This window comes from Patella vulgata, chromosome 5 (assembly GCF_932274485.2).
Source record: "Patella vulgata chromosome 5, xgPatVulg1.2, whole genome shotgun sequence".
NCBI classification, from domain to species: Eukaryota; Metazoa; Mollusca; class Gastropoda; family Patellidae; genus Patella; species Patella vulgata.
Genome location: NC_065883.2, coordinates 11,363,880 through 11,383,687, shown reverse-complemented (window position 1 = coordinate 11,383,687; position 19,808 = coordinate 11,363,880). Strand labels below are relative to the sequence as shown.

General features: G+C 35.3%; 1 protein-coding gene across 10 annotated transcripts in view; it reads right to left on the bottom strand.

Moving 5' to 3' along the window:
• LOC126822419 (serine/threonine-protein kinase MARK2) overlaps window positions 1–19,808 on the bottom strand; it is a 66,830-nt gene that overhangs the window by 25,033 nt on the left and 21,989 nt on the right. For 6 of the 10 annotated variants that reach the window (XM_050551313.2, XM_050551309.2, XM_050551314.2 and 3 more), the window contains exons 7-12: window positions 13,793–13,985; window positions 9,952–10,052; window positions 8,771–8,890; window positions 7,000–7,099; window positions 1,212–1,324; window positions 329–521 (exon numbers count right to left, since the gene is read on the bottom strand). In XM_050551313.2, coding sequence (XP_050407270.1) covers window positions 329–521; window positions 1,212–1,324; window positions 7,000–7,099; window positions 8,771–8,890; window positions 9,952–10,052; window positions 13,793–13,985 — 820 coding nt within the window. Of the gene's footprint in view, window positions 1–328; window positions 522–1,211; window positions 1,325–6,999; window positions 7,100–7,554; window positions 7,655–8,770; window positions 8,891–9,951; window positions 10,053–13,792; window positions 13,986–19,808 lie in introns of those variants that run through there. The other 4 variants (XM_050551310.2, XM_050551312.2, XM_056101320.1 and 1 more) reach the window with 4 other exon arrangements.

Here is a 19,808-nt window from a genome sequence, read left to right as displayed (position 1 = left end):
CCCATATTGATCAATCTTTGGGTAATAAAATAAATTTTTGAAGCCCAGCTTTTCTTGGTATTGATCAACAAATAATCATCTTGGGTTTTCTAAATACATTTATACTCAATCATAATTTATCCATTTTTTTTTTAAACTAAAATCATTTTTATGTCTTCTCTCCGAATATTTGTACCCAAGTCTATATAAGTTATTCCTTCACTGTCTGTTTCTTGTGATATCAAAGTAAAGGAAGTCAATGGGGTATATTTGGGCCTACCTACATAATTCGGAGATATCAAGTAATGAACCATACGGATATTGCTACAAGCCACCAATCTACACCTACGTTTAATATTAGTATTGAACTCCCCACCGTGACTCGACCGCCGCTGTGACCTCCCCGAAGAACTGCTTGTTGCTGACTGGCTGCGCGTGACTTTGTTAGGAGACTGGTTTGCGTTATTTTCGCTGTGCGGACGACTTGGGGTCAGAGGTAAATGTCGCAAAGACAAATTGCTTCCTGAGTTACTTCCCTCTAACTGTAAAATAAAAGGTAAGTTACAGGTACAAATTCTTACTAGCAATGTGTGAATCTTGAAGGTACGATTTCCTCATCTTCACTCAGATACACTAACCATGTCATGTTTCAACTGAGCCATGCCTGGAGTCAAAACAGTTCTGGAATGTGGTTTAAAGTTTTCTTGTTTTGCCCCAACCAGGCTATTAATGACGAATATATGGCATGTAGTGCGCTATGAGCAAGCCTGGACAGAAGGCACTTGCTAAATGATAATGAAATGGGGTTTAACGTCCTACTGTTCTGCTCCGAACTGGGCTAATGAAGACGGGCTAAGAGGGAAATTTTGCACGGACAGTTGCACCACGGCCTACTCTTATATCGACTTCCAACTGTCAAGGGATTTTTTATATGCACGCCAATATGTACACTGGACCTCGGTTTTTCATCCCATCTGAATGACTAGACAGCTGTCCTTGTCAGGCCCTCCGTCCTGCATCACTGACAAGGGCGAACCACAACAGAAAAAGATTGTCAGTCAGAAACTATCACACAACTGTCTTATCATAATATTATGTTGTGTGACAATTTACATCTGACAAAGTCTATGACAGTAGCCATAGTGGCTACCCAAAAAACATTTCTAGTTCTGAGTTCAATGCCCAAACTATTCGATTACCACAGACCTGATTACAATGGTTACAAGACTTACATCTGTTGTTCTTCGTCCTAATAATAAATAGGTTGCTTGTATATCATCATATTTTTGTAGTTTTAATGACTCTTCTATATCTCTACGATTGTATCCCATATTCACCATAATCTCTGTTAAATAAACAATATATCACACATTAAATACAACTTCACATTACATAGTTTAATAATAATAATAACTATAGTTCTATAAAAATACAACTACATGTTCTATAGTTTAACAATAACTACAGTCTATTTCAACAGTTCGATAAAAATCAAAATGAAAGATTCACAAATCTATTTTAATTTTCATTTTTTTTTTCTGTTCCTAAAATATCATTCTATAACTGAATAAATGAATAGTGAAAATACATTTGGATCAATGATTTTACACATTTTTTTTAAAGAGATCGGAGACTTTTTTTTTTTATGGGACTTTTGAAATATACTACAAAGACTCACTACTAATCAAAAATAAGTTTATCAATAATTGCTATTTGTACATAAAAATCAATTAGAAATCAACAAGTCCCATTTCTTAAAAATAATTTTGAGGATCACTCATTTTCTAAACTAAATGTCCATATTCTAAACAAAATGTCCATATTCTAAACTAAGGACAAACCCATTCAATTTTTAGTTGTTCTGGGTCTTTAGGCATAAAATTTCAAAACTTAAATATTTGAAACTAAAAGCTTTTGAGAAGAGCAACCAAGTTCCCGAAGAACAGAAAATCCAATTGGTGTGTCCTAATATTTGGATGGTTCAAAACACAGGGTACATCTAATTTCAGAATAATTAACTTTCAAAATATTGATAAAGGAGAGTATAATGATCTAGTGTTAGTAATCCTACACCATTATTTAAGTGAAGTTTGTAAACTATATATAAACACACACATTTAAATAAATAACATATAAATAGTTGTGGAGGGGGAGGATGACTATATGACATGGTGATATACACAGATGATACAGTCCAGTTTTCTCACTAAAATAGTTACAGACCAGTTTTCAGATCAAAAAAGAGATAGTCTGGTTTTTAGACTGTTGAGAAATACAGTCCAAATTTCAGAAAATACAGAAATACAGTCCAAATTTCAAACTATAAAGAGTCTGCTCTTCAGATTACGCACAAAGCCACAATCCAAATTTCAAACTGTTCAAAAATGCAGTCCAAATTTCAGACTTTACAGTCTTATTTTCACACCAGGCCATGGTCTAATTTTTTCAAGTACAGTTTTTAGACTATAAACAGATTAAAATCTGGTTGTCATCATGTATACATATATGGATAGGCCATCTTTAAACAAATTCAGATAAGCTACCCTATGAAATGTTGATAATTACTTTATTTTTGAAACTCACAAGGTTCATTCTCTTTATTATCACAGATTAAATCAGGTATGGAAATTTGAAATAGTTTCTCAAAATGGTTTTAATTATTGGTTACATATTCTAACTTTGAAATTCTCGTTGAGATTATCATTAACCATGTGGGTTTTTGCTAATCTCAAATACATGCGACTAGAAAATAATTAGAAATGGCATTCAATCTTTGGTTATGTTTGATATATTACTAACGAGAATCAGTAATCGGGCGAATGGATGGATGGATGAAATGAAAGTAATCTACAGAAAAACAAAATCTGTTTTTCTGAAAGTTTCAGACAAAAACATAGAAATTTGATAAATAAAAATCCAATATATACAAATACAACACTTGTACAGATATAAGTAATACATAGTCAGACCTGCAATACTTTAGTATTTATATTTATCATGGCAATTATCATAAACATAAGTCACCAGAAACTTACATCAAAGAGCAATGTAAGCTTTACACTCTAGTTTTAAAAGCTTAGTTAGACCCAAAAACCCCTTTCACCACAAAAAATATATAACATTATCATCAAAGAAATGGGTTATCTTGTATATCAATGATCAAAAGTTGCCAATTCTCTTCCATTTTATGTTTTACTTCAAACGATCATGCCAACTGTACTCAATTATGATGGATTTTTCTCAAAACATTATTGAAATGAAATTGGGTTTAACGTCCTACTGTTCTGCTCCGAACTGGGCTAATGAAGACGGGCATATTAGTGTGCTATGAGGGAAATTTTGCCCGGACAGTGGCCTACTCTTATATCGAATTCCAACTGTCAAGTGATCTTTTACATGCAGCAAAATTACAGCCTAAAATTCTTATGAATGGGAAATTTTTTTGTTATTTCAACGAATTAATATTAAGGTTTTTCAGAGTGGGGTTTATTTACATCATTATCAAAATAAGCCTACAATTCTTATTAATCTTATGGATGGGAAAATTATTTGTTCATACAATTACCAGGGAGAATTTTAAAAAGTTTTGCATTTATCTAAAGTATCAATTACAATAGAGTTCTTCTCTGATTAAAATTCTTATGGAAGGAAAAATTACACGGTTGAATTTTAAAAGGTTAGCTCCGAACAGTATTACAAAACGCAATTATAAATATCTATATTAAATGATAATAAAAGAGTTCAGCGAAACAGGTTATCAAAAAAACACACACAAATAAGCCTTGGAAATGTTAGTGACATTGCGACACTGATGAAATGTAGAGCATGTATATATAATATGATGTGTTTTGTGCATTAGAATATATTGTATGAATTTAATGTCATGAAAATTAAAAGCTTGGCCTTCCCACTGCCTTATTGATTTTGGCCAAACATATGATTGGTCCCAGACTAGAAATATCATTGCTATCTAATAGTGGATATGGTGTTTAGTTTAGTAATACAGAACGATTACAGTTCCATCCTTACAAAATAGTGGTGAGAGAGGAAGGGTAACGTAAAATACAACATTGTAAACGCTGAATCTCTAAAAGGAATAGCAGTTCAAAAATGGTTGCAATTCCATTCAGTATTTACAATGACGAATTCAAAATTTGAAAAATTTGGCATCCTTTTCAGATGGTATAAACAAGCCAGCACCACGCAAAATGTTGACTAAAATATTTTGTAGGCCTCTTTTTAATCTAATTATTGGTTTTATCTTAATTAAATGTTCAAATATCAATCCCAGTACATTTAAGCATAAATTAAGGCGTGAGCAAATAGATATAATCCGAAAAATTGCAAATGACCAATGTGGTGGTGGAGTGAACTCGTTTAGTTCATGCGAACGATACGATTTTGTTTTGTTCTGGCACCTTTTCACAAAATCTTTGAACTCAATCACTTTAGAGATGTTGTAATTTTCATTGGTTGAGCCTTAAAATTTGTACAAATTTAACTCTAGACCAATGAAAAAGTTGCCTTCTAAAAACATTTAGTTTGAAGTTTCTGTGAATAAGGTCTTGCATGTGTATTATATTTTAATGTAGATTAAGATAGATGTAATAGCAGGAGTGAGGAGTAGAGTCATCTATCAAACAAGGCTGGACCCTAAAATGTCTATTTTAGTACAATTTTCTGGCAGTACCTTTCTTGTAATGCTATGAAACTTCTGGTTTCAGGTAGAGATGCCAGAAGATAGCACAGCAAGAAAACAATTTGAGGTAACGTCTGATAAAGCAATACCAGAAAATCCCACTAAAAATATTTGGCGACATGTTTGAATGGATGACGTCCTACAAATTTTAATTATTTAATTCCTATAGAATCCATTACACCTGTGAAGATTAGGAAATAAAAGGCAGTGAAGATCTGTTTATGAAGTGCCATGATATTCTAAGATCTAAATGAAGGGAAATAAAAAGCAGTACAGATCCAACTAGACTGTATCCTCTGGTATGATGAAATGTTCACAATAATAAACCAAGCAAAAGCAAAATGAAACATAAAACAACCCAGGATTCTACTGAAAACATAATAATGATGATATGACGATTACGACAGGCTTCGTGTCTGTACATCTATATAACACATTAATATATACCATGCACTATCAAAACTCCTTTCTACACAGACAAAGAGACATGTCTGACCATTAAAAATACTGAATCTTTCATTCTACTGTTCTACTATTACTGCAAGCCTGGAAATAAGGCACCTTTCACTGACAATGTCTGGCACAGATTCAGGCTTTGTCAGGCACTAAACCTCTGGTGCCTGTCATTTTGTCCGGCACTGATTTGTCTTTTTTATTGACATAAAACTGTTATTTCCAGGCCTGTATTACTGGGCTAATGGAGATGGATCTTTCATTCAGAATATGTGAAGATTAAATGATTTTCAGAGTCACTGAATTCAAATTAGTACGAAGTATTCAATACAAACGAAACTAGTCATTGACACTTGGGATAACCAGGTCTTAAGCCAATATGTTGGATGACTTGGTGCATTATAACTTTATTACCTGTCGCACACATGCTTTTTTTTGACGCGATCTTCAGTTTGTAAAGATAGATGAAACTCTTCATTGCAGATACGCAATAATAAATTCCACTTTTTATCACTATTATTTGTCTGTATATTCTACTCCTGATTCCAAGGGGGTTAACGTGTGCGCGTTGGATCAGAAGGTCTGTCATTGAGTCAAGTGGTGTGGTTTAGATTTCCCACTTGTATGTTAAAATGAGTAGGGTCGACTGTCCAACCATTTGGGTTTCCCCCGGGCCTTCGGTTTTCTCCCACTGGTAAAGACCCCTACGCACAAGCAAATTATTGAAATAACATTGAACCATGTTAGCCCCAAAATGATCAAGTTTGTGCTTAGGGGATGTTGACCCCCCTTACTCCCTCTCTCTCTAGATTCCAGGTCCTGATGTACTTACATGTAGGTTTTGAACCACACCATCGTAACTTAAGATCTCAGGGTTTTAGTCCAACTGTCATGCACCTACTGGGCTAACAAAGATGTGTCAAGACGTCTTTTTTAACATGCTTACATGTAAACAGGATATCAGTTTTCCATCCGATCTGAAGGACTAGACTTCGTCTTCGACCACTGACCAGGGGGAAACCTAACTGGAAAATCCTGAGGTACTTTCTCGGCCAACGCTGAGATTCAAGACCTTCTTCTTAGAGGTGCTACCATCATCATATATAACCTAATAAATCATGTTTTTGGTCATAGGTCACAAGATATTTTGTATTGAAAAATTGAAATGAAACAGGGTGTAACGTCCTACTGTTCTGCTCCGAATGGGCTAATGAAGACAGGCATACGCCATACTGTGTGCTATAAGGGAAATTTTTACCCGGGCGACAATTTGGCCTACTTTTATATCGAATTCCAACTGTCGAGGGATCTTTTACATGCACGCCAATGTATACACGGGACCTCGTTTTTTGTGTCCCATCCGAACGACAAGACCACTGTCTTTGTCAGGCCCTCCGTCCTGCACCACTGACAAGGGAAAACCACGTCGGAAAATCCCGATGAACTTTCTTGGCTAATGCAGGGATCGCACACACAACCTTCAGGCTAGCGAGCCAGCGTCTTACCCACTTAGCCACCATGGCTCCCAAGTCTGTATGTATAAACGCACCAAAACTGTAATATCAGAAGAAACATTCAGCATTTTTAAAGTCAACCTGCCCCTATAAATAGTGATATTCCAGAACCGGGTTTTGATAATGTTAGTTGTTTGGTTTACAGAGGTACAAAATTACTGTATCTATTGACTACATGTTGATTATTACAACAGTATCGAAATACAACAATTAATGGCCAATCAGATTGTTTCTTTCCTTTCATAATAGCCAATCAGATTGTTGGTTTCTTCCAACAATGAAAAGTAGTAGAATCCTGAATATTTGTCAAATGTAAGAGGATCAGTCAGCATGGAGAATGGCACCACAATTTACCTATCCTTTTTGTTTCAAAGTCGTCTTTCGACGGCTCAACATAAGGCTTTAAATCTCTATCTGGAAAATCACAGTTGATCCATCGGTCTCGCATAGTGTTCTGATCATAAAAATAAATTTTTTTAATCAAGCCTAACAGAAAAAAAACTATTAATCAGCTTCAGAGAAAAATGGAGGGACTGACCATCAAGGAAAAAAAATAAATACTTGAAAATGGTAGAAACCTAAAGAGCCAAGGTAGTGGTAGTAAATCGATTGGCCAATCTTTTAAAAAAGAAATTTGTTGAAATTAGCTTATTTGGTTATGAATTTTGAACAGGTGAGAAATCTCACAAACACCAAATGAAATGATCTAAAGGTTGTTTTTGTTTGTTTTTTCCAGAATTACAAAATACAGATTTAAAATTACGTCAAAAATATTGTTATTAGAAGATTGGACAATCAAAGCCTGGTAAACAAAACATGCGGGAACCATGCAAGTCCATCCCTCAATTTTCCTCCCCCCCACAACATGGAAAAACATAATACTTGAGATATCATCTTCGGCCCTTTTACCTATTCGTACAGGATCGTTATAATCGGGTTGGGGTTCTATATGAGGTTTAAGTTCATCATCATCATAACCTACATTCATCCACTTGTCACGCATTATAGTCTGTTTCAAATAGGTAGTAAACACAAGGTTAGTTAATATATGCCCAATCAAAATCATGTATTGTACATGGATGAAAAAGGCTATTGTTTTATATTTTTCTTTTTTTTTTTTTTGCATGGAACAACAGGAGATAAGATTTGGAATGAAATTTAAGACACAAATAAATAACATATTGTAAAACAAGAAATGAAGGCTAGCACAAAATTAATTATGCGCATAATATTAATACACGTTTCAGTTCCACAACATAAGATATTCCAGTGTAACAACATACTACTTTTTCTGCACCAACCCGGCTTATGAGGAACTTTCTATGCAAACACAAAGATGGAACCCAGTTCCTCTAGTCCTTTACCTACTGAGCCACTTTGGCTCCACAACAAAATACTCTACAGTAGCCCTCATAATAATGTAATTATCTGAGAGGAAATGAAATGGGGTTTAACTTCCTACTGTTTTGCTCCTAAACTAGGCTAATGAAGACGGACATACGCCATACAGTGTGCTATGAGGGAAATTTTGCCCGGTGAGCGGCGCTACGGCCTACTCTTATATCGAATTCCAACTGCCAAGGTATCTTTCACGTGCACGCCCATTTGTACACGGGGCCTTGTTTTTTTTCCGTCCCATCCGAACGACTAGACAGCTGTCCTTGTCAGGCCCTCTTTCCTGCATCACTGACAAGGGGAAACCACGCCGAAAATCCGGATAAACTTTCTCGGCCAATGCAGGGATCGAACATCCGACCTCCAGGCTAGCGAGCCAGAGTCTTACCCACTGAGCCACGTGATCCCCAATTTTCTGAGAGGGGTCTCGTACTTCGATTGCTGTCAATAACAGGACAGGCTAGATTTATTTCCAATATGTCAACCTCATTTGAGTTACATTAATTTAATGCAGCATCCATTTCTTGTTTTACCCTAGCTTTTAATGTTTGCTTGAAGATTTTTGTAAGAATATATAATTTTATAATCGTGAGAAAAGTCATTACAATTTAAAGACAAAAAGATTCCTTGAAAGAAAATCGTTACATTTATTCTTTATGTTACCCAAATAAATTTACAAAAATACTTCCCGATATAATTTTTAGAAAACATAATAAATTTTCAAACGTACCTCTAAACTTGCCCTTTTTAATGGATTTAATATTAAGAATTTCTTTAATAAATTTTCACAGTCTGTAGACATATAAAAAGGTATTCTATATTTCCCCCGTAACACCTTTTCTCGTAACTCCTGAAATAACAATAAAATACATACTGAGTAAAATAGAATTTAGAGGAATGGGGTTTAACCCGTTAAGTGCATAGGTCGTTATATAACGTCCTGGACAACTGCCACTCACTGTGTGTAGGGCGTAATATAACGCCTTGGAGGTATTTTCCCCAATCTATTCTTAGAAAATAGTACATAGTTCTTCGTCACTTCGTCGAATTAATTACACAATAGGAGGTAGTTAACGTTTTAAAAATGTCATGCTAACGGTTTAAAGTAGTGCTGGCACGATATATCCTTGAATCGATATATCGCGATTTACACATTTACGATTTGTGTATTGATTTGTGAGACGCTGAATTGATGTATTGCAATATTTTTTTAATGTTTTTTTTTTGTCACTTCAGTAAGTAACCTATCACTCTTAATAATACACAAACACTCTTAAATTGTTTTGATCCACATCGACATCGTGATATAAAACACTTTTATATTTCTTTGACATCAGCAGGACTGAAAACATTAATCATTCATTTGTCCTGTTGTTTTCTTGGTAAATATTGACCTGGTTACGAATCGTGATATGAATCGTATCGTAGCCCCTGAATCGCAATGCTTATCATATATCTTGACTGCAGTGGCAATGTCCAGCACTAGTTTAAATTCCTGTCAACATAATCGTAAGTCATTTTGTGACTAACATGTGGTTAATTTCATTTCTATGGTAACATGTGCAATGAGAGAGCAAATGTATTTTCGCCACATCTTCTTCAAATTCTAACTGCCAAGGGTTCATTTATGTGATAACCTCAGATTTCGGTCCCATCCGAATGCCTAGGCACGGGAACACTTTCCTTGCCCGCCCAGCAGACACCACCTCTGACAAGGGAGACCTGGGCTTCAGAATCCCAAAGGTTTTTCTTGGCTCAATTCAGGCCACAAACCAATGACATGGAAATGAAGATGAATTGAAACATTTCACAATATTCAACATGGAATATGCCAGAAGATATTATCTGAAAAATACACAATCGAGATCTACGACTTTAATAATGAAATTATTACAAAGTTTCTAAACTTACTTTTAAATTTTGTCCGTCGAACGGTAAGGACCCACTGACCAGTGTATATAAAATTACTCCTAAACTCCAAACATCTACTTCAGGACCATCATATTTTTTACCTACAAAAATAAAAGTAGAAAAGTTGCAAATATATTTAATACACTATATATAAAGAAAATAATTAAGATCCTGGATTCTATTTTGTTTCAAAGCAAGCAAACAAAATTATTAAATCCCAAACAATGAAAGGAATACCATTATATATATAGCTCTTCAGTCCATACCAAGAGGCCTACTGCTTCAAAATTCATGAATTGAATGAAATGGGGGTTTTAAATGTCCTACTTCAACTGGGCTAACGGAGACGAGCCAATATTCATGAAAATCGATCCATTCTATCCTGGTATTCATAGTCTAAATTACAATCAGAGAAAAACTATTTGGACTATAATTTTTTTCCTAAATTGAAAGAGCTAGGGTTTAAAGGAGCTAAGTCGCTAATATTTGGGACCTAGAAATTGACACAAATGGGTTGCAACGCATACAATAATGTAATATGAATGTATATAAATTGATTTACATTCAATCGTTTCTGTTTTTACTGTAATTTCTAATCAGTTAGGTTCGGAGAAATACACCGTATTCTCAATCGAATTTTCATCTCTAGCAACTGGTTATTTCAGCCTGCGCCGATAGTATTTATTGGGCATGCTCTCCAGATAAGAATATAGCGTCACCGTTTGACATGACTTGTGGAATATACCTAGCCTCATTTTGCAAGTCCCTTATTACAAATAGAGCTAAAAAGTATTATGGTACACGATTTGGTACCAATTGTTAAATGTTTATTTTGTCTTAAATATTGGATATTAGAAGGCCATCTTTTCCCGGTAAGATCACAACATCAATGTTGATTTAAACCGACAAATAAATCGTGTTTTTAATGTCGAAGATTTTGGATGATATTGAGTTGAGACTTAGCTACTTTAACATGGTCATTCTGGTACTTACATATAATATGACACAAAACTTGTATTTCATTAATTAGGAATACCCAGAAAAAACCCACAAGAGTTAGGCTGGTGCCCCTACTCCCTGTCCTTGTTAGAATCTACTATCTCATTACCAACAATGTTGGTTGTTCAACCAAAACCCTACGCTACTGTTGTGTTGAAATATTACGACCACACATGCCTGGAAATAAGGCAACTGTCACAGCCAATGTCAGGTCCAAAAGCTTTGTCGGGCACAATCCCTCTGGTGGCTGTCATTGCGTCCAGTACAAATTTATCTTTATTCAATGTTTTTAATGATATTATTTATAATACATCTCTGACACAAAATTCAAAATAACTGATACTAGTTCATTAGTGTCGGACATTGTGTCAGGTACATCTATAAACTCATTTTTTACAGGCCAGCGACCACTGGTTATATTTTAAACAGGAATTTGAAATGTCTTGATTAAGTAAAGGGCTCTATAAATTTGAGGAGCAATTTTTAGTACTTACTATAATTTTCAATGAGATAATGCGATTTCAACTTTTAATTTTTAGCATTTTCTACCATTTTTAATGAAATAATGCTATTTCAAATTTTTTGCTTCATTAGCAATTTTTTGCTCTTCACTAACAATACTGTTACAGCAAACTACTCAATATTGATTAGTAAATTTGAAAGCTAGGCAGATTATTTCATTCTCTTCAAGGACTGATCTAAAACAAATTACTGCACATGACAACTAGAACATGTAATAAGTTGTTGTATATATTGATTTATGAGCATGTCATTATTAGGTAACTTGGCTTACATATTATATATCTTCAGCCATTATCAGTTATTCACCTAACAGGAACACCAAATTATAAATTGATTTATTAAAACTGTCATGTCAGTTTGACCATCTGTAAATTGGTTTAGAAGTCAGCAAGTACTATGTGCTTGATAATGATAAGAGTATACTTGTCGAAACGTCATGCTTTTAGAATAAAATTATGTTCTGTTTAATGTATTTCTCAGTCGCTAAATATTACACAAAGATTTAGTACTGTGTGATCATACTGCAAAATGACTGTTTCATAGTTATGACATCAGTGAATATGAATCATGACACTTTGTCTGATCCTGTCCTGATCTACCACATAGTCCTAATGACAGAACTTTATTTATATATCAATATGTCAAACAGGGTCAGGTCCACTCAAAATACTGCATACAATTTGAAACAAGAAGTCTCGGCCATTGCCCACTTGTATACCAAATATTTACCTAAAATTTTTTAAATCCAGTAGACGTGGTACAAGGGTTAATCAGCGAACTGGATGTATGAGATGTGTTGTTGACGTTTGGGAAAGTAGGACGAGGGGAAATGTGTAGGGAGTGCTGTAAAGGGATAGTTAGATGTATTATGAATGGTTAGAGTGGCTGTGGTGTTACGGTGAAATACTATGCCGCCACCGTAACACCACAGCTTTATGATTTGTTAGACAGGAGTGATGTAATGGGTGTCAACAACTGGGTATGCTGGTACCGTCGCAACGTAGCCGTGAAATATATATTGTGGGGGGGGGGGGGGGAAGGGCCGAAACGGAAAAATATACAATGTTGACAGTATGTGCCAGGCATGAGGCTGCGCAGACCGAGCAGCAGCTCGATAGGGAGTGTGTGGGAGGGTCACCCTCATAAAAAAATTTTTTTTTAAATTTCAGTTTTCTGTAAGCAGTGAAAACACTATTTTGGCATTGTTTGCGGGGTTAAACCTAAAAATCACATTAATACACCTATTGCACGATATTGTGAAACTAGCTGACGAAGACAGCTCGGGCGGCGATTGTTCGACTCGGGGCTGCTCTGTCAGTATCTAACAAACGCATTTAGTTCGCGTACAACTTTTAAAAACCGAATGTCAGTATGGTATTTCTCACATAATTGGTTATCGCAAAAACAGAGTAAACTGAAAGCCAGTAATCTCGACTCAAACCTATAGTCTATAGCCCACTTACTACACTGTCACTAGGCTTCCTATATTGTTTGTGGACGGTTTACTACTCAGTGATAAGCCTGCGCCGCAAAAAGAGGTCTCGCCTTTTATTATTAGTATAATGACTTCCTCATGTGCGGCAGGTTAGTTTGCTTCTAAAAACACTGTTTTCCGTTCCAAAAAATACAAAAGTAATTTTCTACCAGATGACCATGGTTCTTTTCACCGAGACTACATAATTTCTCTCGGTGTAAGGATATAGGTATGGATAAGTTCATACAAGGTCAATAAATCCACGGTCACTTCGGGTCACACTGTTGAGAAAATAAACCGATGGGTTTGTTTAGTAGCAAATCGAGCGTGAATCAACTGAGTTTGTACTGAAAAATTTTTGAGTGATATGTATGAACTGTCTTCACACATTCGGTTTATAATTAGCGATACACAGGTACAGTGGCAAATGTTGTACTTCACAGACTGTTTACCTCCGAACTACCTCCGCACGAAATCCCCGATTTGGGTACTTGTTAAAAGAAAAAGAAATAGTACCTGTGCGCGTGCCAGTAAAAAAAAACTAAGAGTTCGCGCATAAAAATGCCCGAATGTACCAGGCGCCAGGTCATCAAGAGAAATTTCTAATTAGTAAAACGCACAACTTCCATTAAGGTTGATGTGTGTACAAACCTTCATAACGATATTGTGAATGATTTATACCACATGATGCTCTCAAAATAAATCTGGGTCCATTTTAATATCCTTCATTTAACTTCATTTGAGTGAGAATAAAACAACCCAAGCCTTTGATTTGGGCAGAGTGTGTGACAAGGACTGACTGGTGTTTTATATCCAGGCTTGCTTTAATTTGATGTTTTTATTTACCTTGAAAAAGTTCTGGAGCAGCATAAGGAGGACTACCACAAAATGTATCTAATTTGTTGCCGGGTACAAATTCATTACTAAAACCAAAATCAGCTATTTTGATATTCATATCACCGTCTAATAATAAATTTTCAGCCTTTAAATCTCTGTGAACTATGTGTTTTTGATGGCAGTACTGAACTGATGAAACAATCTGAAAAATACAATAATGACAGATATTGTCAATAAATACTATAATAAATCATATAAATACAATCAGAATACTATTTCTACTCGTAACTATGACACCAGCAGAATGAGTTGATATTGTTAGTGGCAGGTTACGTGTATCTGACTGTGAATTACAAATCTGCATTTACGGTAAAGGGTTTAAAATCATAACAGTTAGTGCTACCGCTACCTTCCTCAATGATTATTCCATAAATTCTGAAAAACTAGCATCTTCCTGTAGGAATATGCATATGCAACCTTTAAACAAAACCTTTAATTCACCAAAACAGAAATTTGAAGCTCATTTAACTTATAGTCTATATGTATTTCCTTATTAAGCGACAAACTAGCATTGGATAATCAAATAACTAGCCATCTTTTGCTGCAGGGATTCACTGAGCCCCACTAAGTACAACCTCGTGGGTTTTCTCCAGGTCCTCCAGTTTCTCCCACTGCTAAAGACCCCTAATCACAAGCGAATTAATGAAATAAAATTAAACTTTATGTTTGTCCCGAAATGACCCAGTTTGTGTCAAGTGGACGTTAACCCCTATTTCCCTATATAACAATAAAATACTAAATAACATTACTTTTCATATTTTATAAATTGCTTTTAGTAAAAAATGAAAGAAAATTCAACATAACTAACATTATTAAAGTAAAAATATAAACCGCTAGAAGATACTTTCTTTATAGCTAGTGAAAAGTTATTTCAAACCACGTTATTACATACTGCAGTTTTTGTATCTAAAAATAATTCTTTTAACCTGGTGCACCTCAAACTAAATATTGTTTTGTTTGAAACATTCCAGAATCCAGACCCAACAGTTGGCATTCTCATTTGCCATCATCATTATCACTATCATTATTCTAGAACTGAAGAGTAGCAGTGGTAAAAGGATACATATTTCACAAGCTCCGCACCTCAGATTAACAGTTAATGCTATATATTCTTTAAAAAGGTAACCCACATATTAATATCAGCATACTGGTTAAGCATAAATCGATATACAAGTTCAGAAGATTCTGAGATTATCATATCATATTTTTTTTTATATAGATCAATTGAGATAAATTTATCAGTAGAGATATACAGCTTTGGTAATAACCACATTACCCTCTACCTTGGTGGTAAATAGGATAGGTTATACAATTACTATTGTACAGATATTGTGGGCAATGAGAAGTGGTATGTGGTGGTGTTTATCAGGGAATGAATGAATGAACGAATGAATGAAAGGAAATGAAATGGGGTGTAAGTCCTACTGCTCCGACTGGGCTAATGAAGACTGGTCTACGCCATGCAGTGTACTATGAGCGAAATTTTGCCCGGGCCGCGGCACTATATCGAATTCCAACTGCCAAGGGATCTTTTACGTGTGTGCCAATGTATTACACAGGTCCTTGGTTTTCCATATCATCTGAATGACTAGACAGCTGTCCTTGTCAGGCCCTCCATCCTGCACGCCTGACAAGGGGAAACCACATCAGAAAATCATGATGAACTTTCACTGCAAATGCAGGGATCAAACACCCGACCTCCAAGCTAGCGAGCCAACGCCTTACCCACTTAGTCACTGTGGCTCCGAATGAATGAGGGGTATATTCTGAATGGAATTTAAAGTCCTACTTTCCTACACCAACCTGACTAATGACTATGTGGCACACCAACTGAATTCCAACAATCAAGGGTTCTTTAACATGCATGCCAACACGTCCACAATACCCCGTTTTTTCATCTCATACGAAATTCAGAGAAGACAAAGCCAGAATCGGGTGTGTTTGGTGATTTGAAATCAGAATATTCCAGCTACATTATAATATGAGAAAATTGTAACTCAATTTCAATACAAATTTCAAAGTTTATTTTAGAATTAATCTTCTCTGATAAAAACAGTGAGTATCATAGGCGGTAAAAGAGGTGTCAGTTTGTAAGAATTAAAATATATATTACAATTCCTCTAGTTTTTATTTAAAAAAACACAAGAACACCAAGATAAGAAAATGGTCCATTTAACTGTAATTTTATTGCTGGTAAAAAAAAAAAATGATGAAGACTGGTTTATATTTCATTTAAAGCACATGTTACTCATGAATAGATAAAGTTAAAAGTATTTATATAAAACCACCTGCTGTTGTCGGTTACAGTAGTAAGTAATATAAAAAGCTGGTTTCCAGAACTTGGTGAACGCCATACGTATATATATACGAACATTTCTATTCTGTAAACTGTATTCATTACCCCAGTTGGAGAAGAAAAGTAAGATGTTGAACCCTATTTCTGTTCATTTCTATAAAAGCAACTTTATTTTCCTTATATATTCTATAAACTGTATTTATTTATCCCAGTCCGAGCAGAACATTAGGCCGCTAAACCCATTTCATTTCATTACAACCAACTTTATTTTACTTATATATTCTATACCGAACAAGTTAATAAGTATTTATTTGATTAAGTAAAACTAAACTATTGTTGTAAAAATATTTATATGTCTTTAATACATTTTGCTGTTAATAAATCCCTGGGTTTTACTTCAATAACTTACTTGGGATGGGATATTTAAATGTAGGAATAAACTAAAGTAACAGTATAAAACTATTACGACTAGCCCCTAGATCCATTCACTTAATCTGATATGTACGTTTGTTTGTGATTTCTATATATTGTGTCTTGTCTATAGATTTGTCTTGTGTAATTGTTTGCGTGTGGTGCAATCTGATCAAAATACGTTTTTTATACTTTCGATGGCCTACACTACATGAAGATCTGACAAGTTATAACAATAGGTCATGACAGTTGTCAAAAGACCAACATATGACCCTATGACGTCAGACATTTGATTAACCAATCAGCATTGATGTTACTAGTGGATTACCCACAGTTCCGTGAAAAACACGCCTAAAGCTCGCCGCAACAGACTGTTTCATTGGCTTATCCCTGACACCATTCAGAACACGAGTTAAATAACAACTCTTCCAGATCCAAGTGTAGTAAAGACAAGTAAAACAAAATTTTGAACAATAAAAACGAAACGAAATAGGATCTGTGTTTTAACCAGATTGCGTTTGGTGTAGTCTCCCTGCACTTACTATTAAAGACAAGCAGTCTCCCTGCACTTACTACTGAGTTTATCTCTCCTCTAAGAACATTTATCAATTTGTACAATCTTCACTATTCCTGTTTAGTTTGTTCTATCTTAATTCTCCCTGATTTATTACATAAAAACAAATGGAATATTTCTAGATCAAATTAGCGAAGTCTTTAACTGCATATCATCCAAAGTCTTCGATCGACATTGAAAACACAAAATATTTGTCAATTTAAATCAACATTGATGTTGTGATCTTCAGAAAAAGATGGGCTTCCGATATCCAATATTTAAGACAAAATAAGCATTTTACTATTGGTACACAAATCGTGTACCATAATGCGTTTCAGCGCCATTTGTAACAAAGGACTCGAAAAGCGCGGCTAGACATACTCCACGAGTCATGTCAAATGGTGACGCCATATTCTTCTCTGGAGAGCATGTGCAATAAATACTATCGGTGTAGACTGGAATAACCAGACGCTAGAGATTGACATTCGATTAAGACTTCTGGCATATTTTGCCAAACATAACTGATTTGAGTAAAAAACGGAAACAATTGAATGTAAATCAGTTTTCAATTTCTAGGTTCTAAATATTAGGGATTTAACCCCTTTAAGGAACTATTATCTAAGATAGTTATTGAAATCAATATAAAATCCCTCCGTCCTGCATTACTGAGACAAGGGGAAACCATGCCGAATAAACCCGATGGACATTGCCAAGCCTATAGGTAAATCTGGCATATCTATGCTAAATAAAATACAGCACACATTTCTCTGTTTCTATTTGATTCACTTGGTTGGATGGATAAGAAAATAAAATAGTCTATATCAATACCAATTGTGTACGGTAATCCTGTCATTCAAAGTCAATACCTGACTTATTTCCAGCAAATGAACGATATTTCATCGAACTAATTCATTTTGCGTACATTGTTTTGTAATTTGCCGGAAATGGGTGTCATTACACTGATGAGAATTATCCAGTCGTAAATCTTAATGGGGAAATAACCCCTCCTACTTCCTGTTTGTAACTGTTCTGTCTGCGTAAGGTCCGAGGATTCATTTTGGAACGCTCTGTATATCTCAGAAAAGATCAAGGACAAATTGATTGGATTACGTATATATCACCTATGCGCATTATAATATGTAAATCACAAATAACCAATATCCCCCCAGTGATAAAAGGTGTCCATTTCTATTACATTTCCTGGTCAAATTTCTTACAGACAAGACCCATTTGGCAAGAAAACGAAGACTTGCGACTACGAATCTAATTATCATTAAATTATATCCGAATATTGTTGAGATAATAATGCAATAAGGGTCCAATCAGATTATTACATGGTGCTGACATAAAATAAACATGGCGCCCAAATTAGATAGGTTGCCTAGCAACTAACAGCTGATGTGATTAGGACTATCCTATGTGTGGTCATAATAAGATCTATAAAGAAGCCAGAATTACTACATTCACCCCAATAAAACTGTTCTACTAATACTAACATTTACATGTTTAACATGGCTTAACCCGACACGGGCAGCAAGCCGATGGTTTCAAATTGCTGGCTCTGGCCTGCTGATCACCTCGATAAGATCAATTCTCCTTTAATAATAAACACAACTGGGCTTACATGTATATAGCCCTATAGAATTTCTATCAATTATACAACTATTAATAGATTTTAAACTTGAGTTCAACTAGAAACATCTGTTGAGCTTTTTATTATTATCAGTAACAATTTTATTCGCTTTCTCTCTCCCTACAAGTATAAACTTTTGTTTTTATAGTTCTGACCTTTGGAATCCAATTTAATGTTTACATTTTCATGAGATCACCTTGCACAACTCTGAACTCTGAGCTACATTTCTTGTACTCTAATTACTTAGTGTAGATATATTATCTTATAGCTTTTTCCACTCATTGTATTAAGAGAGAGAGAGAGAGATAGAGAGAGGGATGGGGTTTAATGTCCATTCGACACAAACTAGGCCATTTTGGGACTAACAGATGGTTCAATAATATTTCAATAATTCACTTGCGCGTAGGGGTCTTTAGCAGCTGGAGGAAACCAGAGGACCCGGAGAAAACCTGTGTGGTTGGACAATGTCACGTCAATGTATTAAAACAATTTGAATTCCCTTATACAAAATACTACTCTAAATCCATTCTCGCAACTTTTTCGACAATGTTTTTTTAGAAAAATCTAACCCTATTTTAATAAAAGAAATCTAAAATACTACTACTCTGGACCACAGACCCTATTTGGATACATGTATCTGGTATCCGAATGTGTTCACCCTTTTTAATATCCTATTTATCTGCACCAACCAGGGGGTGGATCACAGTGGCCTATTGGGTAAGACGCTGGCTCGCTAGCCTGAAGGTCAGGTGTTCGATCCCTGCATTGGCCGAGAAAGTTCATCCAAATTTGCGGGCGTGGTTTCCCCTTGTCAGTGATGCAGGACGGAGGGCCTGACAAGGACAGCTGTCTAGTCGTTCGAATGGGACAAAATATTGAGGTCCCGTGCACGTAAAAGATCCCTTGGCAGTTGGAATTCGATATAAGAGTAAGATCCCTTGGCAGTTGGAATTCGATATAAGAGTAGACCGTAGCACCGCTGCCCGGGCAAAATTTCCCTCATAGCACACTGTATGGATTATGCCAGTCTTCATTAGCCCAGTTTAGGAGCAGAACAGTAGGACGTTAAACC